Source organism: Pseudochaenichthys georgianus, chromosome 5 (assembly GCF_902827115.2).
Source record: "Pseudochaenichthys georgianus chromosome 5, fPseGeo1.2, whole genome shotgun sequence".
Taxonomy (NCBI): Eukaryota; Metazoa; Chordata; class Actinopteri; order Perciformes; family Channichthyidae; genus Pseudochaenichthys; species Pseudochaenichthys georgianus.
The window spans coordinates 37,696,624-37,722,402 of NC_047507.1; the positions used below are offsets into that span (position 1 = coordinate 37,696,624).

General features: G+C 43.3%; 1 protein-coding gene across 1 annotated transcript in view; it reads left to right on the forward strand.

Moving 5' to 3' along the window:
• Nucleotides 1–25,779, forward strand: part of grip2b (glutamate receptor interacting protein 2b) — a 366,783-nt gene that overhangs the window by 253,405 nt on the left and 87,599 nt on the right. Inside the window, exons 7-9 of the mRNA XM_034082549.2 lie at nucleotides 7,416–7,561; nucleotides 8,947–9,094; nucleotides 19,429–19,598. Coding sequence (XP_033938440.1) covers nucleotides 7,416–7,561; nucleotides 8,947–9,094; nucleotides 19,429–19,598 — 464 coding nt within the window. The remainder of the gene's footprint in view (nucleotides 1–7,415; nucleotides 7,562–8,946; nucleotides 9,095–19,428; nucleotides 19,599–25,779) is intronic.

Below are 25,779 nucleotides of genomic sequence, written 5' to 3' on the forward strand. Positions count from 1 at the left end.
AGTGGAGCTCCCATACAACTCAAGGCTGGAGTGATGTCCTGTTTATGAATAACTCTTTGTATTCTTCCAGTGTCTGCACCTGACCTTGCTACTCTGTATTGCAGGCTAAAGATGTCTATTTATTCCAAAGTCACAGCCACATAAAATGAGCACAATAAGCTTATAATGTAATAATAAGAATCAGTCTTTCTAATGTTATATACAAATAGCCTCCACAATATCTGCCGTACTCATCCACTAAAACACATCAGTTTAACCTTGTTAATTACACAACATTAATTGGGTACACTGCTTTTATGTTTTTCCCATATATGTTTCCCTTTCGATTCTGAGAGACACACATTTATTTTTTCAGAGGTTTTGATAGGCTAAAACATCGAACTACCCATGATCCTCAGCTATCGTTGAAGCTCGGTGATTGGATGTTTTAGCCGCAATGCACGTTGGGATATGGTGTTTTTGTGATGTGAAATCCGAAAACATTTAGGTTGATTGTTCAAGCGCTTATTACGACCTATAATCACGTTTTAAAGTTTTCTACCTCTAGTGCTCCCGTTGACTGCAAACGCTCCGGTGGGTCGTATATTCACAAATAACCCAGCTAGAAATATTTGGTTCTAAAAACATTCTGAGAATGTTAGTCATTGTTCTAGGAAGGTTTTCAGCGGGAAGTTTTTGTTTGGTTCCCAGAACGTTCTTCTGAAAGGTAGGATAACGTTCTCTAAAAACATTATTTAAATGTTTGGTGATAACCTTCTTCAAATGTTTTTGATAACATTGTTAGAACATTATGCCCTACTATAATTAAAACGTTTTCAGCGGGAGGTTTTATTTTGGTTTCCAGAATGTTCTTCTGAAAGGTAGGATAACGTTCTCTAAACACATTCTTAAAATGTTTTTGCTAACATTGTTAGAACATTATGCCCTACTGTTCTTAAAACATGTTCAGCTGCAAGTTAGATTTTTTATGTTGCCAGAATGTTATTATTTTAGATAAGGATAACATGGTTTATGTTAAAAAAAAGTATGCAAATGTTCTGTGGTAACAATTTACTAAAATATGACATAATATTCCTGTAATTGTTCAACTCAAAATTCCTGGGTAAGTGGACTGACCACTGTGGTCATTAGGATGATTATGATAGTTTACTTAACTATTGGAATTTGACTATTAACACATGTAAAAGGATGACTCGGAATCAGCTGGTGAAAGTAACATTTGTTTATTAGAAAAGGGGAGCTGGGAGTGGAGGTTGGTTATGGCGGCAGTGGGAAACAGTTGTTCCAGGGTGGGTAGAGAGGCCAGGCTGGTCTTGGGAGTGTGGAAGGCCTTGGATTCCTCCTGGGAGAGACATACAAATGAGTGTGAGGCAAAAGCAGGCAAAGTTGTCAAAGAATATGCTGGTAAAAAGGTAGAGCAGCACACAACAAACCGTTCACGGCAACAATCCGGCAGGGGATGAGTGCAGGCTGCAGGCTTTCATAGTGTGGCTGATGAGCAGGTTGCAGGTGTGGTTGAATGGAGATTTCTCCCAGCCGTGTAGAGCAGACCAGCAGGCAGGTGGGGGGGGGGGCACTAACCCACTAACAGGGGTTTCAGGGACGGGCAGTGATAGTCGGCCCATTCTTCTAAATGTCTGTCTTTGGTTTTCTAAGTGTTATTCGATCCATATACATAGAGATATGTGCATAAACAACAAAAACACTTTGGGTATAATGTTCGAACTATGTTATCACCTAACATTTTAAGAATGTTTTTAGAGAACGTTATCCTACCTTTCAGAAGTACATTCGAGGAACCAAAATAAAACTTCTCGATGAAACCATTCCTAGAACAATGAATGGTAACATTCTCACAATGTTTTTAGAACCATCAATGAAGGGATTGATGAAGGAACTCAGACATGCCTATGCAAACGTGCAATATCATGAATTACGTGCTTGTTCTTTTCTAAAAATGAAAATGTGGTGACATCAGATTTCTTCTAAACATCCTTTTCAAACAAATGCAGCAAGTTTGTTTTTTAAAGCGCACTACAAATAAATCTGACGTTGACCATGACCCTGTTAATATTTCGCATCACAGGAACATTTTATAAAAAAATAATAACCTCCTGAAAACATTATCCAAATGTTGCTTTCAAAATGTTCTTCTTTGGTTATCGTGTAACATTGAGGGACCGTTTTATAAAGAACATCTTTAATGTGTTAGCCAACAACGTCCAAAACACATCCTTAGAATGTTGCAGGCAAAACGTTCCACCTTTGTTAACATATCACATTAAAGGAACATTTTATAAAACACTTTGTCATCTCAGGCCTCAATAACATCCTCAAAACATCCTCTGAATGTTGCAGTTAAAACGTTATGTCTTAGTTAACCTTAAACCTTATAGGAACATTATTTGAAAAAATAAACATCCTAAAAAGGTTCTTTGAACATCAGATTAAAACGTTTATCCATCCATCCATCCATCCATCCATCTTCTCCCGCTTATCCGTGGTCGGGTCGCGGGGGTAGCAGTTCCAGCAGAGAGCCCCAAACTTTCTTTTCCCTGGCGACATCAACCAGCTCTGACTGGGGGATCCCAAGGCGCTCCCAGGCCAGCGAAGAGATATAATCCCTCCACCTGGTCCTAGGTCTACCCCTTGGTCTCTTCCCAGCTGGACGTGCCTGGAACACCTCCCTAGGGAGGCGCCCAGGTGGCATCCTAACTAGGTGCCCGAACCACCTCAACTGGCTTCTTTCGACGCGAAGGAGGAGCGGCTCAACTCCGAGTCCCTCCCTGATGACCGAACTTCTCACCTTATCTCTAAGGGAGACACCAGCCACCCGGCGGAGGAAACCCATCTCGGCCGCTTGTATCCGCGATCTCGTTCTTTCGGTCATGACCCATCCTTCATGACCATAGGTGAGGGTAGGAACGAAAATGGCCCGGTAGACAGAGAGCTTTGCCTTCTGGCTCAGCTCCCTTTTCGTCACAACGGTGCGGTAAAGCGACTGCAGTACCGCTCCCGCTGCTCCGATTCTCCGGCCCATCTCACGCTCCATTGTTCCCTCACTCGAGAACAAGACCCCGAGATACTTGAACTCCTTCACTTGGGGTAAGGACTCATTCCCTACTTGGAGTGAACAGTCCATCGGTTTCCTGCTGAGAACCATGGCCTCAGATTTGGAGGTGCTGATCCTCATCCCAGCCGCTTCACACTCGGTTGCGAACCGATCCAGTGAGTGCTGAAGGTCGCAGACCGATGAAGCCATCAGAACCACATCATCTGCAAAAAGCAGTAGTGCAATCCTTAGTCCACCGAACTGCAGACCCCCCCCCCACGACTACGCCTCGAAATCCGATCCATGTATATTACAAACAGGATTGGTGACAAAGCGCAGCCCTGGCGGAGGCCAACCCTCACCGGAAATGGGTCCGACTTACTGCCGAGGACCCGGACACAGCTCTCGCTTTGGGAGTACAGAGATTGGATGGCCCTGAGTAGAGACCCCCTCACCCCATACTCCCGCAGCACCTCCCACAGTAACTCCCTGGGAACCCGGTCATACGCCTTCTCCAAGTCTACAAAACACATGTAGACCGGATAAGCATACTCCCAGGCCCCCTCCAGGATCCTTGCGAAAGTAAAAAGCTGATCCGTCGTTCCAAGACCAGGACGGAATCCGCATTGTTCCTCCTCAATCTGAGGTTCGACAATCGGCCTGACCCTCCTTTCAAGTACCTTGGAGTAAACTTTCCCAGGGAGGCTGAGTAGTGTGATGCCTCTGTAATTGGCACACACCCTCTGATCCCCCTTTTTGAAAAGGGGGACCACCACCCCGGTCTGCCACTCCTTCGGTACCGTTTCCGACTTCCACGCAACGTTGATGAGACGTGTCAACCATGACAGTCCCTCAACACCCAGAGCCTTCAGCATTTCCGGGCGGATCTCATCCACCCCCGGGGCTTTGCCACTGTGGAGTTGTTTGACGACCTCAGTGACCTCCCCCCGGGAGATTGGCGTTGATCCCCTGTCATACTCCAGCTCTGCCTCTAACATAGAGGGCGGAGTTGTCGGGTTCAGGAGTTCCTCAAAGTGTTCCTTCCAACGCCCCAACACTCCATCAGTTGAGGTCAACAACGTCCCATCCTTACTGTACACAGCTTGGATGGTTCCCTGCTTCCCCCTCCTGAGGTGTCGGACAGTTTTCCAGAACAACTTTGGTGCCGCCCGAAAGTCCTTCTCCATGTCTTCTCCAAACTTCTCCCACACCCGCTGCTTTGCCTCGGCCACGGATGAGGCTGCTGCCCTTCGGGCCTGTCGGTACCTTGCAACTGCCTCGGGAGTCCCCCGGGATAACAAATCCCTGAAGGCCTCCTTCTTCAGTCGGACGGCTTCCCTGACCACCGGTGTCCACCAGGAGGTTCGAGGGTTACCGCCCCTTGAGGCACCTAGGACCTTGAGACCACAGCTCCCCACCGCGGCTTCGGCAATAGAGGCTTTGAACACCGACCACTCTGGTTCAATGTCCCCAACCTCCACAGGAATGCCCGAAAAGCTCCGCCGGAGGTGTGAGTTGAAGGCCTCCTGAACTTGGGCCTCCTCCAGACGTTCCCAGTTCACCCGAACTACACGTTTGGGCTTACCAGGTCTATCCAGAGGCTTCCCCCGCCACTCGACCGAACTCACCACCAGATGGTGATCAGTTGACAACTCCGCCCCTCTCTTTACCCGAGTGTCCAAAACATACGGCCTCAGGTCCGATGATACGATAACGAAATCGATCATGGACCTTCTGCCTAGGGTGCTCTGGTACCACGTACACTTATGAGCATCCTTATGTTCGAACATGGTGTTTGTTATGGCCAATCCATGACTAGCACAGAAGTCCAGTAACAAACCACCACTCCGGTTCAGATCAGGGGGGCCGTTCCTCCCAATCACGCCCCTCCAAGTGTCTCCATCATTGCCCACATGTGCGTTGAAGTCTCCCAGCAAGACTAAGGAGTCCCCTTCAGGAGCCCCATACAGGACTCTTTCCAGGGTCTCCAAGAAGGCCGAATACTCTGAACTGCTGTTGGGTGCATAAGCACACACAACAGTCAGAGTTTTCCCCCCCATAACCCGCAGGCGTAGGGAGGCGACCCTCTCGTCCACTGGGGTAAACTCCAACAACGAAGCACCTAACCGGGGACTTGTGAGTATCCCCACACCCGCCCGGCGCCTCACACCCTGAGCAACTCCGGAGAAGAATAGAGTCCAACCCCTATCCAGAAGTAAGGTTCCAGAGCCGACGCTGTGCGTAGAGGTGAGCCCAGCCAGATCCAACTGGTACCGCTCCACCTCCCGCACAAGCTCCGGCTCCTTCCCCCCCAGAGAGGTGACGTTCCACGTCCCCAAAGCCAGCTTCTGCCGCCCGGGTCTGGTCCGTCGAGACCCTCCGCTTTCACTGCCACCCTTCTGGCAGCGCACCCGACCCCATCGATGTTTCCCGTAGGTGGTGGGCCCGCGGGACGGAGAAGCGGAGGTGTTGCCCACGTTGCCTTTTCGGGCTGGGCCCGGCCGGGCTCCGTGGCAAGCCCGGCCACCAGACGCTCGCCGACGAGTCCTCCTTCTGGGCCTGGCTCCAGAAGGGGACCCCGGGCTTCCTCCGGGCCGGGTATCCTCACTTCCTGTGTCGTCTTTCATGAGGTCTTTTGAAAACGTTTATTTAAAACCTTATTAGAACCAATAGGTAACGTTAGCCAAAGTTGTGAGAACGTTTGCCGCTAGCTGGGAACCCTCTCTGGAAAATCCTAAATTGTACGATAGTTTGGCCATTAAAATACTTTTTGATTCGATTTCTAGCGAGAAGTGTATATTGTACTTTTAGAATCCACGTCCAGTGGATGTGTAGGATCTATAGTTTGATAGTATTTACGAAGATTATTTGAGGTCTTGCCAGGAGAACATGTATATACTACGTCTTATATGTATATGTAAACAAGAACACCTCCATAGACCAGACCGTCTCAGTTTGTAAACTGCTCGGTCCAGGGTCCAGCCTACGGCTGCGGTGCTGTTTCTCTATAAATCCATGCTGAATTGGACCTTCTGTTTAATTCTTCTTCTTTAATGGCGACTTCTAAACAGAGTAGAGGAGAATTATCGCCAACTACTGTATCACTGCAGCATTGTTCTTTGTTACTTCCGTTGGTTTCATTACAATGACTTCTGTTACAGCAAGAATCCCCCTCACACACATAGGTGAAACACATGCACATTCCCTACTGAGAACTTTTCAATAATATGTTTTCAGGAGTGTGTGTGTGTGTGTGTGTGTGTGTGTGTGTGTGTGTGTGTGTGTGTGTGTGTGTGTGTGTGTGTGTGTGTGTGTGTGTGTGTGTGTGTGTGTGTGTGTGTGTGTGTGTGTGTGTGTGTGTGTGTGTGTGTGTGTGTGTGTGTGTGTGTGTGTGTGTGTGTGTGTGTGTGTGTGTGTGTGTGAGGTTAGTTTGAATTTTGGCCCTTCATATCTGGGAGTTTTTGTGCGCGCTCCCGCGAGGTGCAGTCGGCATGCATAACCCCGGCGCTAACAGTTCGCGAGCGTGCGTCCCCCCCTCCGTTGACAGTTAGCATGCTTTCTCTCTCTCTCTCCCCCCCTCCCCGTTAGAGTTGTGTACAATTGTTTTCATAATTGTACATGAAGAAATGTACTTTGTAATTGTATAAGATCTGTTACGGAATCATACAAATAAGATGCATTCAACCCATATAGTATACAGTGGAGATAGCAATGAGTGAAAAAGCGGAGAAAACAAAACAAATTGATGAATCACTTAAAGGGTAAAAATACAAAAGTTCAAATTTAGGACTCTACAAAGTTTGTTTATGTGTGCTACAATTATCAATTGTGTTAGTGTTATATTAACAGAAGAGGTTTAGGTTAATTTGTTTTATGGGATCTGACCAAAAGTACATTTAGAAATTCTGAGGAAAAAGTCAGAATTTTTACTTAAAAATTCTCACTTTAACGACCTCACAATTTAGATTAGTTTTCCCTCAGAATTCTTACTTTAATTTCAAAATTCAGTTTTTTTTCTCAGAATTCATCAAAAACTAAATCACTTTTCGTCAGATCTTAGAAAAATCTGCCCTAATATTCAAATCGCAGGACGCGCAATATTTGTTTTGTGGTGCTGCAGAGATGTCCCTGCCTATAAATTCAGATTTAAGAAAATGTCTGATCATTTAAAATATATCTTTCAATGACAATGAGAATAACGATGCAAAAATTATCCATCTTTTCAGTATTGTGAATCATTTAACAATTGATCACATCGTAATTTTTTTTCCAAATCGTGCAGCTCTAATTTGCTAGAATATTTTGAGTTTGTCTGTGTTTCTGAGTTCTTGTCTTTTGACATGTTGATTGTCTGTGTGTTCAGGGAGGGAACTCTGCGCCCCGGGGATCGTCTCCTCAGCGTGGACGGTGTCCCGCTGCACAACGCCAACCACTGCGACGCCCTCAGCGTGTTGGCTCAGTGTGGCCAGGAAGCCCTGTTCCAGATAGAGTATGACATCACTATCATGGGTGAGACACACACACACACACACACACACACACACACACACACACACACACACACACACACACACACACACACCAGGGTTTCCGCTAGGATTTTTTCTCGCCGGTCAGAATTTATTTTACCGGACAAATTTGAAACTTACCGGTCATGTTTCAATAATAATAATAGTTGTGTAGCAGAGTTTCCGTTAGCAGGTAATTACCGGACTATGAGCAGATATGCTTCAGTTTAAAACTCAGTTCATGGGGCTCATTTTTATATTGCTTCAGTTTATAATCATAACAGATCAAAACATTCAGATTCATTTTTCAATAAATGATTCCACAAACAACAAACAACATAATTATTACATTCAAACAAACTACTTGTAGTAGATAACGTACATTATTCAAAAGTTTACATTACATTTGAATAATAACACGGGAGAAACGGATCCTCTCTTTTCCCCTCTCCCTCCCTCTCTCTCCTGACAGCCCGTCAGTTTCTCATGCAGCTCTCGCTAAACAGAGGGCGGGGCTTCAGGTGATCCTGCAGAGCTGCGTGTCTCGGTCAGACTCAGCAGCCGATCTGATCTCTCTCTCGCTCCGGTTACACTTCACTCGCGCTTATGTCCATATCGATCAGACCCAGCTCTCCTGATCGGCCTTTATAGAGAGCACCGATCAAACTATTAAGAGGGAATATCGGCCGATAATGACCGGCGGCCGATCGATCGGAGCCTCCCTAATTATTACCAGACATTTTGACCGGCAGGTTTTGAATTTACCGGTTTTTAATACAATTTACCAGCTAAAAACCGGTAATTACCGGCTAATGGAAACCCTGACACACACACACACACACACACACACACACACACACACACACACACACACACACACACACACACACACACACACACACACACACACACACACACACACACACACACACACACACACACACACACACACACACACACACACACACACACACAGTGCCGATTCTTGAGTCTGTGGGGGCCCTAGGCAAACATTCACTGGGGGCCCCTCAAACCAGCTTTTCATCACCACGTTGCGTTGCCAACATTTGTCCAGTCTTAAAAAATACCTCATGCCTGCACCACTCTATTTAAAATTGGATGTGTTGGTATTGTCTGTCACCTCAGGCTGAGCTCTGCCTTTTTGTGGGTAAAACTGCGCAATTTAACTTACCAGAATGCATTAAGAATCCCTCGGTCATCACTTCTGATAGTCGTTGCTTTCAAAGGCATTTTTGCCTCAAGCTGGTGTATTATTAATGTTGGTGATACAGAATGTAAAATGTAACAGAATGTTGTTCTGTCATATCACAGGAGCATCAGATCAGAGTTAAGAGCATAATGATTCATCTTGATTTTCCCACTCAGACACAGTTACGAATGCCTCCGGGCCGCTGTTGGTGGAAATAGTGAAGTCGCCAGGAGCAACGCTGGGCATCACGCTGACATCGGCCAATCATCGGAACAAGCAGGTCATCGTCATCGACCGGGTTAAACCTGGCAGCGTGGTGGACAGGTACACACGCGCACACACACACACACACACACACACACACACACACACACACACACACACACACACACACACACATATATTTTCACATTTCAAGATTAGATAAATCCCAAGTTGTTAAGAGTCAATGTTCAAGGTTTGAACATAGTTTTTATTCTGCTTCTGGTTTTTAATTCTCAGGCTACAGGCAGGCTGAATGTGGTGAAGGTCACATGAAGCCAGAAAGAAACTCTTAGTACATATGGATTCACAGCGTCATTACCATATTCTCCTGAAACCACATTTTACATCAAACAATGCTAAAGTAGTAAAGGACAGCACTTTATGAAAGTAAATGTGATTGAAATGATGGTTAAATGCATTAATATTAAGTCAATCTGCCTTATTTATTCATGTTAATCTTATATCATATATAGTTGTTGTGTTAAGCTTGATTAGAGGCAGAGGGCCTGACAAAAAGCTCTGTAACAAGAGGATTGTGTGATATAAATATGTTTGACTACAGCAAGTAGCATTTTTTGGTTCAAGAAGCTCATGTCTTGCTTATGACCCTTCCCAATTCTGAAACCTGTACAGTAGTCTTACATACTGTTTATGCATCAATTGCATATGTATGCAATGTATTCTCCCTCTCTTGTCCGGCAGTGGCTCAGTCAGTAGGGGCTTGGACTGTGAGAGGACGTGCGTGACTTTGGTCTCAGGAGGAAATAAGTGAATTGTTTGTTTTGTGGATCTCTTTTGTTTCGTCAAACTTAAAACAATTTTTTTTTTTCGAGTCCCCCCCAAACAGCCTTGCTGGCTGGGGGTTTCCCCCGACCTGTGTGTTTTTTCGATCGGATGGATAAACTGGCAAAGAAAACGGGAATGGATTTATCAACTGCGTCACGGATCACGGACATTGACTCATTACAGCAGAGTGCGGAGAAGGACGGGACATATGTGAATGGAAAAGGAAAGGACAATGACAACGAAAATGCGAATGGACAAAAGGGAAAAACAGGAGTAGGAAAACAAAAGGAGGTGAGAGAGTAGTTTGAGTTGATTGTGGAGGAGGAGAAGAAATATAAAAAGGAACTGACAGTGGTGGTGGCGGTTGAGGGTGGAAAAGCAGTGGTAACTGTGATGGATCTGCTAAAAGGAGTTAAGAAAGAATGTGGGGTTGTGATGGGATGTCGGGTTAAAGGAGATGGGCTATATGAAGTGACAATGGCTGAAGAAAAAGGAAAAAACTGTTGGATGGAATAAGAATCAATGGGGCTATGGTGCGGGGCAGAGACTGCATGGCAAAAGAACTCACGGTGTCATTCCTAAATATACCGTCGTATATATTGGACACTACAATTAAAGGCAGATTGGCAATGTGGGGGGTTCTACCTGTCTCGGCAATTAAGAGAAGAATGTGGCCCGGCACTGATGTGGTTGATGGGACGAGGTTTCTGAGAGTGGAATTTAATAAGGAAGTGCAGTCACTTCCGTACTCCACAAGGTTCGAGACTCTAGAGGGGCCGGAATACTTCAGGGTGATCCACGACAAGCAGGTACCGGTCTGCAGGATGTGCATAAGGCCAGGGCATTTATACAAAGAATGCCCTGAGTTTAGATGCCATAAATGTGCCAAGCAGGGACACTATGCTCGGGACTGTGTGACTCGGGAGGAGGGGGCGAGCGGAGCCAGGGGGAGAGAAAGTGCCCAGGCGGAAAACACAGCGGAGAATGGAATGGAGGAAGAGGAGGGTGGAAGTCAGGAAGAGAGTGAAGAAGAGGATATAAGTGATAAGGCTGGGAGCAGGATAAACGAGGAAACTGTGGCTGCTGTCGCGGCGGTGTTTGTGGCGGCTGCTGCAAAGAGAGCAGCTGACGCGGCTGCCATGGATGGTGGAGGAGACGGAAGGAGGAAGAAGGGGAAAGCAGACGAAGGAAAGATGTGTAGTAGCAAAGCCAATACTGCTGCTGTTCCGGCTGCTGCGGATGATGGACAGACTGCGAGGAGTGGTGAAGGTTTGGCTGAGACTGAAGTAGAGGCTGTGGTGGATGTTATTCTGGGGGCAGAAACTGATACCGAGGCTGAAGCGGACGTTGAAGGTGAACCTGATCCTGAGGCTGGAGGAGGAGCTGTCGGTGGGAGGAGAGGAGGAGAAGGAGGCGGAGGACAGACGGCTGAGGGAATGGAGGTCAGCTCGGTTGTGTCGGACATGGAGGAGGGAGGAGACGAGAACGAGTCTGAGGACGAGGAGGTGAAGATGATAGGACCCATAGAGGAGAAGATCTTTGGTGAGGTGAAGGCTGGGTTAAAGAGCAGAGGGATGAGGAGAGAATCCAGCAGGCTGAATGCAAAGAGGAAAGCCGATAAGGAGAAAGCGGTGGATAGAAGACGGGTGAAAGTGACAGGAGAAGGTGCAAAGTGTTTGGACAAAAAATAAATAGAATGAAAACAATAATAACCTTAATAACACTTGTAATGGTGACAATTTCCTCTTTCAATGGAAATGGGCTGAGGTCCAAGGACAGGAGAGAGAAGGCCTTAATTATATGTGACTCAGACATTATCTGCTTGCAAGAGACACATTGGGATGAAAGGTGTGTGGAGGATGTAAGGAAAGAATGGATGGGAGAAATGTATGTAAATAATGGGAGTGTGGGTGCTAGAGGGGTCGCAATATTAATTAAAACAGGGGTGGTAACGAATATAAGGAAAGGTGAGGATGATGGTGTTGGGAGAATGGTTGGGATAATGTTTGAATGTATGGGGGAAACATTTCATTTAGTAAACGTCTATGCACCGAATGAGACAAGGAGGAGGAGGGAGTTCTTTGAAGGGTTGAAGGATAAATGTGGGGGGAAATGTATGATTGTAGGTGATTTCAATGTGTGGTGTTCGAAGCTGGATGTGTCTGTGAATATGGGTTTTAATAGCGATTCATCACGTGGTGCACTCAAAACAATAATGGGGATCAATGGGCTGTTGGATGTGTGGAGGGAAAGGAATAGTAGGGAGCGGGTGTTTTCTAGGAATCAAGTGGTGGGAGGGATATTAAAACAGAGTAGAATAGATTTAGTGTGGAGTCATTTAGGGGAGAAAATTGGCGGAATTGAATATAGGAATACTGCCATGAGTGATCATAACATATTGAGTTTCTGCATTGGAGCAGTGAGAAAAGGAAGGGGGGGTGGAGTGTGGTGCTTAAATGCATGTCTGCTGAAGGATGATGGATATCAGGTTAAAGTGAGAGAATGTATGGCAAAAAGGGGAGGTTTGAATGGTGAGGATGTGGGAGTGTGTTGGGAGGGGTTTAAAAATGAAATAAAAGGGATAAGTATAGGTTGTTGTAAAAATAGCACCCCAACCCTGGACATTTTCCCCACTGTATAGTTAGTTTAATAGGTTTATTTTTCCGCTACTTCCCCCCCCCCCACCCCCTTAACCTGTCTGCCTTTTTTTCCCTACCCCCCCTACCCGACTTGTAAAGCGACCTTGGGTTTCCTGAAAGGCGCTATAAAAATATTATATATTATTATTATTATTATTAAAATAGAAAGGGAGAAAGAGAAAAGGGTTAGGGAAGAGTTAAAGTTGGAAGCTAAAAAGGTAGATATAGAAATAGGGAGAGATCTAGATGAGTATAGTCGGTTGAAGGATGAGTTGGGGGAGATAGAGAAGAGAAAGTGTTGAGGTGCTATAATAAGAAGTAGGGCTAGGTATGCAGTTGAGGGAGAGAAGAGTACAGGGTTTTTTTTGGTGCTAGAGAAAGTAAAGCAGAGAAAGAATAATATAGAGAGGGTTGAAGGAAAGGGAGGATAAATAATATCAGATTTTGTAGGGATTGCTGAGAGAGTTGAGGAATTGTATAGGGAGTTATTTGAGGCTGAGGACATTGATAGGGAGAGCTTAGAACAGGTGATAGGTAGTATGGAAGCTAGATTGAGTGATGAAGGTAGGGACATATGCGAGGGGGAGATAGGATTAGGGGAGATAGAGTTAGCTATAGCAGGGTTGGGTAGGAATAAGAGTCCAGGGATAGATGGTCTGACGTCTGAATTCTATGTAGAATTTAGGGAGGGGTTGGCACCAATACTCCTTAAACTGTACAAGAGCTTGGAGGAGAGGGACGAATTGCCGGCAGGCATATCTACAGGGATAATTAGTATATTGTTTAAGAAAGGAAATAGGGAGAAGTTAGAAAACTATAGGCCACTTAGTATGTTAAACACGGATTATAAGGTGCTAGCACGGGTGTTAGCAAATAGAATTAAGAGGGTTATAAAATCAGTAGTGGGGAGCACACAAGCGTATAGTATTCCAGGGAGAGATATTTGTGACACTATTAGTAGTATTAGGGACACACCCCTGCGAAATGAACCATTGTAGACCATAGTAGACCATGGTTGGGATATGGCACCACAGTCAACCATGGTAGAGCACTGATATAAACCATGGTCTACCATGGACATAAACCATGGTCCACCTGTACCATGGACATAAACCATGGTCCACCTCTACCATGGTCATAGACCATGGTCCACCAGTACCATGGACATAAACCATGGTCCACCAGACTGGAAATAATATAAATGAATACAAGCTTTTCAATAGTTTCAAGCATTTCATTTTTAAATATTTGTATAGATCATGTTAATTGCACTTAATTTCATCTACAGTACACTGTCACTCTATAGTTGCACACACACTCATTAAATGCTCATTAAACAGTTGGTGAAAATGTAAAGACTATTTTATATACATTCATCAGGTGACGGTGCCTGCATGAGCCTCATTAGAATGATTGTCGACCATGGTTGTCCACCATGGTTGACCATGGTGGACCATGGTTTCCGGAGTTGACATTGTGACCATAGTAGGCTGACCATGGTTGACCATGGTTACGTTTCGCAGGGGCAATTAGTCACATGAAGGAGGGTAAGGGTGGGATAGTAGTTAGTTTAGATTTAAATAAAGCTTTTGATAGGGTTAGTCATGGTTTCTTGTATAGAGTGTTAGAGAAGGCAGGGTTTGGGAAAAGATTAATAGGGTGGGTAAGGAGGATTTATAGTAGTGCAGTCAGTTGCGTTAAGATTAATGGGGTGGTAACCAATGTGTTTAAGCTAGGGAGGTCTGTCCGGCAAGGATGCCCTCTCTCAGCAATGCTATATGCGCTGTCAGCCGAGCCCCTTGCGACGCTGCTGAGGCAAAACAGGTATATCAAAGGAGTGGAGGTGCCAGGAGGGGGGGTTAGTTTAGTTTATCAGTATGCGGATGACACCACCATAACAGTTAAAGATAGGGAAAGTGTTAGGGAAGTGTTGAAGACAGTTAGGTTGTATGGTAGGGCATCAGGAGCTAGGGTGAATATAGAAAAGTCAGAGATGATGTATATAGGACAGGTGAGGGATAGAAGTTGTGATATAGGGTTGAAGGAAAATAAGGATTATTTTAGGGTGTTGGGGATCAATTTGGGAATGAAAGATGTGGAGGGTAGGGACAGACAGTATGTAGAGTTAGTGAATGGTTTAGTGAAGACGTTGAGGTTTTGGAAGATGATGGGGCTTAAGTTGAGGGGGAAGATAGTTGTAGTGAATGGGTTAATTATGAGTAGGGCACTTTATATAATGACAGTTTTAGATGTGCCGGATAATGTAGTGAATGAAATAGATAAGATAGTTAGTGAGTTTATATGGGGTGGGAGGGGGGTAAAGATAGCTAGAGAAGTGTTAGAAAATGAGTGTAGGGATGGAGGGTTAAAGCTGATAAATTTAAGAAGGAAAATAAAATCAATTAGAATTAAAATGATGGTTCGCTACATTGGAAATAAGGAGGAACGGATATGGAAAATGTTCTTAAAAGAAAAAATAAATAAATGTGGAGGATGTGGTGACAGTGCTATTTTCATGGTGCTGAAAAAGGGGATGTTGAATGGTATGAGTGCTTATCAAAGGGAGGTAATGAGTGCATGGGGCGAGTTTTTAAAGTATGTCAGGTATGAGTGTGTGAATGTGCAGCAGGTGTGGGAGCAGCCGATCTTCCTAAACCCTAGGATCACTCATGAGCAGTGTTCCTTGTTCAATCTGCCAATGTGGAGAGCAGGGATTAGGAGGGTCAAGGATGTAGTGTTAGAGTATGTACCGGGCTTTATGAGGGCACAGGTGATAGTGGATGAGGTTAGGGAAATAGATGGAGTAATGTATTTAGGGACAGCTGAACGAATGATGGGAGAAATCAAAGAAGGAATGCCGAGTGAATGGTTAACAATGATTGAGAATGAGAGTGTTAAAGGAAAGGAGAGTGTGGTTGATTTATATGTGGGGAAAGAGGATATCAATGTAAAAATAGAAAATGTGAAAACAAAAAATATGTATAAATGGTTAAAAGGGGATGTGATTAGAAGACCTGCATCAGAAAAGGTGTGGACGAGTGTTGTGAACGGTATGACTGGCAGGAGAATGTGGGAGAATGTGAAAATTAAGTGGAACAGTATTGAATGTGATCTTTTGATTTTTTTTTTTGAGGCATAATAGGGTGTTTAACAACCTGATCATTAGTCATGTTGATGCAACTGTTGGGAGAGAGTGTGATGTGTGTAAGGAGCAGGTTGAAACGTGTTTGCATGAGTTTGTTGAATGTAAAGAGCTTGTTGTTTTCTTTGGAAGGATGAAAGAGTTAATTGGTAGATGTTGGAATGAATGGTATGTGAGAGAAATGGAATGGAAGGAGCTGTGGCTGTTTGGTGTGATAGAGAAGAAGGATGAATGCAATGTGAATCTTTTAAATTATGTTCTGAGCCATGCAAGGCGTGCGGTCCAAATAAGGAGGAACATTGCCCATTTCGAGGGTAAAATGTCAGATGTGTGGCATATAATGAAGAGGACAGTAAAAAGGGACATTAACCTTGTGCTAATACATGTGGAAAAGGACACATTATGCGACGATTGATTGATTGATTGATTGATTGAAAACTTAAGGCACACTACCTTTTAAGCTAGTGGTATGAAATATTGAATGTGTGTATTATGAGCAATGCTTTATGTAGTTGTGATGAGATGTTAAATGTCTATTTTTGATAATAAAAGATACAAAAAAAAAAAAAAGTAGGTGCTTGGACTGTGAGCCGTAGGGTCGTCGGTTCAAGTCCCCGACCAGACCTAAAAGATATGGAGTGTGGACTGCTACCTGGAGAGGTCCCAGTTCACCCCCTGCCCTGCCGTGGTGCCCTTGAGCAAGGCACCGGACACTCCCATTGCTCCCCGGGCGCTGTACAATAGTTGCCCACTAGCTGCCCACTGCTCCTAGTACTAGACTCCTGGTACTAGGATGGGTTAAATGCAGAGGCCAAATGTCACTGTGTGCTGTGTGCTCTGCATGTGTGACCATTAAAAGAGGGTTTCATCCCTCTCAATTATATTATATTCTCTCTAACACGCACGCACGCACAGACAGACAAACACATAGCCTGTTCTTTCAGCCTAATAACTAATACAGACAGTAGCAGACAGGGTATTTCCCAGCACCTCAGTCTGGCTCTAACATATACATGAAGCACTTGAACTCTGTGTCAGTGATGCACAAGCTCTAAAATAACCAACTGAACAGGTATACTGCACACAGAAAGGTATTCAAACAGAACCAAAACGAGGCGAAGTATTCCTGGAATGGCAAATCAACGGTATTTCCTTCTCCTGTGTTTTGTTGTCAATCAATCAATGTTTATTTATATAGCCCAATATCACAAATGTTACATTTGTCTCAGTGGTCTTCACAGTGTGTACAGAATATCAGTATGACAATACGACACCCTCTGTCCTTAGACCCTCACATCGTACAAGGAAAACCTTCCAGAGAAAACCCACAGTTTAAAGGGAAAAATGGGAGAAACCTCAGGGAGAGCAACAGAGGAGGGATCCCTCTCCCAGGACGGACAGACGTGCAATAGATGCCGTGTGTAAATTGAAAAGATAATACATTTGCAACATCGGTAGTCCAAATGTTTGGAAATGCATGTGTGTATAATAGGAAGATGAATCCACGAGGATATCCATCCAGGACCGATGATCCAGGACCACAGCCACGACTCGCGATCCAGGGCTCGCGATCCAGGACACAGGACCGCAGGATCATCCATGACTCCGGATCCCAGCGTATATAGACACCAAAAAGAAAGAAATGTGGGGAAGCTGGGTTAATCGGAACATGAGAGTAAACAGGTATAGACAGAGAGAAGGAAGAAGTAAGATGGCCCCCGACAAACTAAGCCTATATCAGCAAAACTAGGGGCTGAATCTAATCAGCCCTAACTATAAGCTTTATCAAAAAGGAAGGTTTTAAGCGCACTCTTAAAAACGGATAGGGTGTCTGCCGCCCGAACACAAACTGGAAGCTGATTCCACAAATGTGGAGCTTGATAAGAAAAGGCTCAACAACCAACAACCCTGCATTCTTGGAACGCAATGCCCTAGTAGGACAGTAGGGTATAATGAGTTCTTTAAGGTAAGATGGCGCCTGCCCATTAAGGGCTTTGTAGGCAAGAAGAAGAATTTTAAATTATATCCTGTGTTCTATAGGGAGCCAGTGTAAGGCAGCCAGAACAGGAGTAATGTAGTCCCTTTTCCTAACTCTGGTTAGTACACGAGCCGCAGCATTTTGAATCAGCTGAAGCGACTTGACTGACTTCTTGGTACTCCCTGATAATAAAGAGTTACAATAATCCAGCTTAGAAGTAACAAATGCGTGGACTAGTTTCTCTGCATCGTTTTGAGGCAAGATATGCCTGATTTTTGCAATGTTACATAGATGGAAGTAGGCGGTCCTTGAAATTGATTTTATGTGGGCGTTAAAGGATAAATCCTGATCAAATATAACACCAAGATTCCTTACAGTCTCACTGGAGGCCAAATTATTGCCATCCATAGTTAGTATATCTTTAGATCATTTGTTTCATAGATTCTTCGGGCCAAGTACAATAACTTCAGTTTTGGTCGTGTTTAACAACAAAAAGTTGAAGGTCATCCATGTTTTTAAGTCCTTGAGGCAGTCTTGAATTTTATTTAGATGATTAATTTCATCAGGCTTGATTGATAAATATAGTCGAGTATCATCCGCATAACAATGAAAGTTTACAGAATGATTCCTTATAATATTGCCTAACGGAAGCATATATAATGTGAACAAAATAGGTCCGAGCACTGAGCCCTGTGGCACTCCATGGCTAACTTTGGTTTGCGTGGAAGATTCATCGTTGACACGTACAAACTGAGAGCGTTCAGATAGATAGGACCTAAAGCAGCCTAAAGCAGTTCCCTTTATGCCAACTAAGTGCTCTAGTCTTTGCAATAGGATATCATGGTCGATAGTATCAAATGCTGCACTGAGATCGAGCAAAACAAGAATAGAGACAAGTCCCTTGTCTGAGGCTATTAGAATGTCATTTGTGACTTTAACCAGAGCTGTCTCTGTGCTATGATGTGTGTTATGGAAATCTAGGACCCAACACTGTGGAGAGGACAAGTCAAAGTGATCAAAACAAATAAATGGTGAATCAGACAGAGCTGTCTTTCTGGTTATTTATTTGAAGCTTCAAATACATAAAATACAATAAAAATAGACACAGGTCTCACAGAGCATAGAATAGTCTGCGTGAGTGTGCGCCATACAATATGGTAGCAAAGCTTATATACAAGCAGTAGTGGGAAGGTTAGAAATCTGTCTTCACACGGTCACATTGTTATTAGACATCTGTCCTTGAGCTGTAGATAGCATAACGGTTCCCAGAGTAGGGAAGTTCTTGTGTGACTGTGTGTGAGTCTCAACCCAGTAGCCAAAGCAGCTCTGTGGCCTTGAAGTGCTTGGGAATAAACCCAAAGTAGAGTAGATAGAAGAAAACAGCACATCTCAGAAAATGAGAAGCATTTGGTTTAAGCATATAAGGATATAATAAAAATGTCCACTACATGTGTTCTAAAGCCAGACTGAAAATCTTCAAATAAATCATTGTTTTTCAAGTAATCACACAACTGTTTTGCGACCGCTTTCTCAAGAATGTTTGAGAGGAACGGAAGATTAGAAATAGGTCTATAGTTGGCTAAAACCTCTGGATCGAGGTTGTGCTTTTTAAGAAGCGGTTTTATCACTGCTACTTTGAATGATTGTGGAACACAGCCTGATAATAAAGACATATTCATAATATTTAATAAAGAAGTGCTAATTAATGGCAAAACTTCCTTCAACAGCTTTGGAATTGGGTCTAACATGCACGTTGATGGTTTAGAAGAGAGAATCATTTAATTTAATTGTTCAAGGTTTATGATAAGATACCGTAGTCCTTATTGTCCCTGCGTCTGTGTTGTTCCAGATGTGGAGCGTTGCATGCTGGGGATCATCTGCTCTCCATAGACGGGACGTCGACAGAACACTGTACGGTCCTGGAGGCAACACAGCTCATAGCAAGCACATCAGAACTGGTGAAACTGGAAATCCTCCCCTCCTATCAAACAAGACTGACTGGGAAACAGCACGACACAGGTGGGTCAAAAGTTTTCCAACTTTACTTATTGATGTGGGACCTTGGGTCTCCTCAAGTTTTTGGAAAAGTAATTAGCGAATGAGTTAACATCTACAATTATAATACATAAGAATAGCATCAAACCAGTTGTGTGAGCAATGGTAGACCAATCGTCACAATTTCTAAAAATAACAGTTATAATAATAAAACCCATATATAATAATCCCCAAACTTCCAATCCAATCAACTTCTATGTTGTGAAAATAGACAATTAGCAGTACAGAACTACCTGGTAAGGTTACAGGTCCCATGACATGGCCATTTCTACTGATCATAATTCCATTGTTGAGGTCTACTAGAATAGATTTACATTGATCAATTTTCCAAAATCACATTGGTTTCTCATACAGCATCTCTGTATAGTATACGTATTCACTTTCTGTCCTAAACGGTTTGTTGGAGTTCCTGCCCCCCATCCCTATGAGCACACTGTGCTCTGATTGGTCAGCTCGCCCACTCTGTTCTGATGAGTCCACCACCGTTACAGCGGAACATCAGTGATTATGTGTTACAATGGCGTTTGTTAGCAACCAGAAAATGACACCAGTAATGACAAACAGATGAGAATGCTGTGTGGGTCTGGATGCCATGTTGGCGGGACGTTGTGGGGCTCGCTGATGCGCCCTTTGAGGCTCGAGGAGCGGACAGTGTGAGCTGTATTACTGGTGTTGTTTCCTGGTTGTGACACAGTGAAACTCAGCCTGCACACACACACACACTCACAGTCGAAGTAAAAACAATAAGTGTGGCTTGATATTGAGTAAGAAAAAGGTTTATAACGCTGTGAGAATAGGTCTGCAGAGAGCATTTCTCCACTATCCCAACTCGTCTATTACCAGCGTTCAGGGAGCTCTATACAAGTCAATGGGACTCCCTGATAGTTGAAAATTGACGCTTAAGGGCCCCCACTGTGTTTGATAGTGACGCCAAGGGATCCTGGTGTGTGAGGAGCTATACCCAGGAAGAATACATTGAAAAAGAAAAATGTCCAACGAGGCGTTCTGGGGCAGCAGACAGGTATTTTCTGTGTTAGAGTTGTACTCGCTACAGGGTGTACTTTGATGGTTTGTGACTTTGCAGACCGTTTACATGCATAAAAAGCTACATAACACACAAGGGGATGGGTAATAACCAGAAAAGCATGACATGGGACCTTTGATTGTGGTTTGGATAAAACAAATCTAGTTGTGGCATTCATAACACAAGCACGTTAACATATACGACAATGTAAACATTTACTGCCATTTGAACGTCATGTGTTTTTTGACACATGCACCCTCACCTCCCGCTGCCATACGCATCATTTCCGCCATCGTCTGCTGAATAATTTGCTATCATCATAATTACTACTGCTACTAGAGGTTGTGAATAATTCAAGCGTAAATATGGGTCGTAATATACTGCTGGTAAAAACGCACAACTGTTGGCCCCTTTTAAAAGGCTCACATCAGGTCACAGTGTTGATGTGGATACAGTACATTGGCTTTCTTACATTTTGTCCCTGGGATATTAACCCTTTCACCAGCTAAGGCAGCCTGTTGCACACATTGGACATGTTTTATAAGGTCAACACTGAAAGCTACATTTTTACTTTTTACTTTCATTATCACTCATTCATCATTACTTAGTCTCATCCACTACAGCATTCATGTAAAATGAGAGAAAAACTCATTACTAATTAGCAGAGGTGGGAGTAAGTCCTACACGTGCAAGTCATGAGCAAGTCTCAAGTCTTGACCTATACAAGTATCAAGCAAGTCCCAAGTCACTGTGGTGAGAGTCAAGCAAGTCAAGTCATTGTTCAGGTCAAGTCAAGTCATTCAAAATGCTGATGAATAAGCCCAGGTTCTGCATTTAAATCAGTTATGACAGTGGTTATGAAAATGGATTCAACCCACACTATGATCTTCATTACATACACAGTTAATCATTTGAAATCTAATTTAGACTGATGACAATCATATTAGATTCATATTAACCCCAGAACTGCAGACAATATAGCTAGGACTCAATCAAAAAGTCTGTTCAAAAAGGCAGAACTCCAGGTAAGAAAATCATATATGGCATTTGCTATTACACATATTTAGTTTAAATGTATGTTAACACTAGAACCGCCAACAGTGTCAGCACCTACACAGATATCATTTTCAAATCATTTAATTTGTTCCTCTTCATAATTTCCTTATAAACTAAGTAGGACGATTTAAAACTCAGTTAATTGGGTTCATTTTGAAATTGCTTCAGTTTATCATCATACCAGATCAAAAAGTTCAGATTCATTTTTACAATAAATCAAGGAATGATGCACTTCTACAAACAAAACAACATAATTAAAACATTTAAACAAACTACTAAAAGTAGATGAACTACATTATTCAAAAGTGTACAGTAACTTCTGATAATAACACAGGGGAAATAAACGAGGCATGTCTTTTCCTCTCTCTCCCTCCCTCTCCTGACAGCCCGTCAGTATCAGGGTTAGTCAAAATGAATCCCTTGGTGGTTCTAGTGTTCATTTACCGTTTTGTCTTCTCTTTGCTTAATCGATTTGAAACCAAGTCTAACGTAGCTTAAACGTAACGTTAGCTTTCTAGCTAACACAACACATGCACGCACCTTTCTCTGTGGGGTTTTTTTGTAGTGACGAATGAAGTTGGATGTTGTGGTGGTCGTGACACTGATCTTTATGCTGCAGACCCTGCATACCGCTGTTCTCTTCTTATTACCGTCATCGACAACATCATCCTTGAATCCAAACTTCACTATTTGTGGAGTAACGCTAGCCGCTGCCATGTTAACTGACACTCCTGCCGTATAGTGGGTTGCCAGGTTTGCGCGCACAGCGCTATAATCACGTTTCGAAAAAACTAACCGTAATATCTCAATACAAAAACAAACGCAAATATTTCATTTTAAACAGTCAAGTCCTTTCTAGTCATCTGTCTCAAGCTTAAGTCAAGTCTCAAGTCATGAATACCAAGTCAAAGTCAAAGTTTTTTTATCAATGTTAGTCAAGCAAGTCTCAAGTCAAAAAATATGTGACTCGAGTCGGACTCGAGTCAAGTCATGTGACTCGAGTCCCCACCTCTGCTAATTAGTGAAACAAAGTAAAAGCCGCAGCAGGTGGCTGTTGTCTGGTGAACTAGCAAACACACGATGCTGTCCATCTATCATCCTCACCGTCATCTCACATCGGCTCGTTGTTTAATAATTCAGCAGCCATTTTTTGATTTTGTGGCACTTTAATTCGTTTTTTTACAATAGTAGATGGATTTAGCACACAAATGTGTCATGAATCATAAAGTCATGAATAACAAAAACAAGAACATTTGGATCTGGGAATTGGCAAAAAATGATTCTTGGCATAAACCATTTTTCCACTTTTTTCAGGGTGTGGTAATTTGTTGAGTTATATCTTAACTGCATGTTGTAATGAGTCTGTACTGAACCCATCTGTTTATAAGTTTAGAGTTAGTACAACTTTACGTTAAGTAAGGGATAATGTGCTGCGACGCGGTCATTATGGGGAAAAGAACACCGACAGGCTGATCAGGAGCCCGACGCGAAGCGGAGGGATCTAGATCGGCATGAAGGTGTTCTTTTCCCCATAATGACCAAGTCGCTGCACATTATCCCGCTTATTACATGGCCACATTCTCAACAAAGTAACGTTATGACTCCCAATATTAATTGAAATGCTTTTATGGATTTAGAAAATGATTTTATTGATTTAAAAAATAGTTTTATGTATTGATTTAAATTGACATGCATCCGCGAAGAAAAATAGTCCGATGTTACTGTTTGAACTAACGTAGCAACGGCAGGAACTGCTTCGATAGCGTTTTTGAGGAGCTTTCTGATTACAGATTTGAAAACATCGCTGCTTGCTTTAAAAGTAGCACAATTCATTATGTCAAACCTTGGAAAGTATCTCGATATCCCTGCCCTGATACCAAAGTAACTGCACACTGTATGTTTTGCCATTTGATGTATATGTCTGGACCGCTGCGTAAAAAGGAGGGTTTCTGCCCGTTACTTCTCCGCTGTTTTCTTGTCCCTCTTGTCTTTTTCTTTTCTTCACTGGGGACTCATCAGCCACTAACTATTACTCCAAATTACTGTGCTCTCCAAATATATTAAAATGAATGTTAAAATCCTCCATGTTGCTATCACACGACAGCGGAAAACTAAAGACAACCAGACAGTTTGCTTGCTTTTCAAACTGTTACATTTGAAAAACAGTGAGAGCGTCTCTTGTCAGTTTGAAAAGCCAACGGTAGGACCTGCTTGCGTTTTTGAGGAGCTTTTTGATTACAGATTTGAAAACATCGCTCCTTGCTTTAAAAGTAGCACAATTCATGATGTCAAACCTTGGAAAGTATCTAGATATCCCTGCCCTAATGACAAAGTAACTGGCAAGTGAATATGTGTCGCCGTTTGATGTCTATGTCTGGACCGCTGCGTAAAAAGGAGGGTTTCTGCCCCGTTACTTCTCCGCTGTTTTTCTTGTCCCAGTTCGAAAAGCAAACTGCATGCAGTTTGCTTTTCGGCCCAACTGTATACAGTTAAATCGACCGGACTTCTTTCTGAAGATGTGAGCGTCCTTAACAACGGTCAATAAGTGCTTGACAGCGGTCTGTCTGTTCGGTATTAACAACGTGTCACGTGTTCTGAATTGACCAATCAGAATCGAGTATTCAACTAAGCCATGTAATAAAGCCATTTTATGTATATGCTTCGTCAAAATGTTGTCCTGAAGTGACCTTTAAAAACTAATTGTAATAATTGTTGAATTGTGTCTGTGGTTTCGCAACCTGGCAGTCTAAATCTTTTCATACTGTAGGTATAAATACTCTGAGAAATGACCTGCAAGGGACAATAAGGAATTTTAAAGTTGTATTACAGGAATGTCGAGGAGATTTCCAAGTGTTCCTGTGGTGATCAGGTGTTCAATGCAGACCTGACATGATCAACTGAATGAAACAAGAAATCAGAGAGCCATCATGGCATGAATAAAAAAAGTGATTATCCTTCAATCTCTCACAAACACATTAGAGTCTGGACCGCTGTCAAACAGATGGTGTGTGTTTAGTCATGTTGCCAAATTCAAATTGATGTTGATGTTGTTCTTTTACACCTTGTGTTGTCCTCCACCACAGCTGTTTGATGCTGCTGTGTCTAGGGTTGGGTATCGTTTGAATTTCCAAGATTCCGATTCCGATTCTACTTTTCGATTCCGGTTCTTAACGGTTCTCGATTCCGATTCTTTGAGGGGCAGGGTAAACAAATGATACATGCTTCTTCCACCAAAAAAATTACATTTATTCGAGAAACTTTTACACAGGTTAGTTTAAAGTAATATTCACATGAATCAGTCTGTTTATATTCACTGCCATGTAACTTTAACCTGAGAACCACTGAAGCTACAACAGTGCAACAGTCCAACTTTTAAAAACAGTTCTTGTTGAGAAAAACAAGCATACCTGCCTCTCAGGCATACCGGGAAGAAATGTTTGAACATTTTGAAGTAAAATGCTTCAATCTGGTGCACACGCAGAATTACTAGAGACTAGATCTAGGGGGTACAACTAGGGTGACCAGATGTCCCGCTTTGCGCGGGACTGCACAGCATTTTCACGACTTTTGGTGCGTCCCGCAAATTGAGACGATGTCCCGCATATTTCATTTTGATTGGCTAAAACGCTTTTCTTTAAAATCAGATTCATCCAATGGCTGTTGAGAAAGCAGGGAAGGCTATCATCAGGGGGCTGTGTTTGCTGTCAATCAAACTGTAACACACGGCGGGTGCTGGTCCAGTGTTAACCAATGAGAGTAACTCACTCACACCCCCACCCCCCCCACCCGCCAAACAACAACGAACGCAGGCGACGCAGCAGGTTATGGAAAATGGAGGAAACTGAAACTACAGCTAAGAAGATGCACATACAACAAAGACTGGGAAGACACTTACCCGTGGGTGAAGCCAGTGCAGGGCGACTCTCAGAGATTTTTTTGCAATCTTTGCAAGAGTAATTTTTAAATTTCACATGGCAGTCAAAAATATGACGTCAAAAGACACCGAGAATGCGATTCTCACAAGAAACGTGTCGCTCAAAAAGAGACATCCCACACTATGGAGAC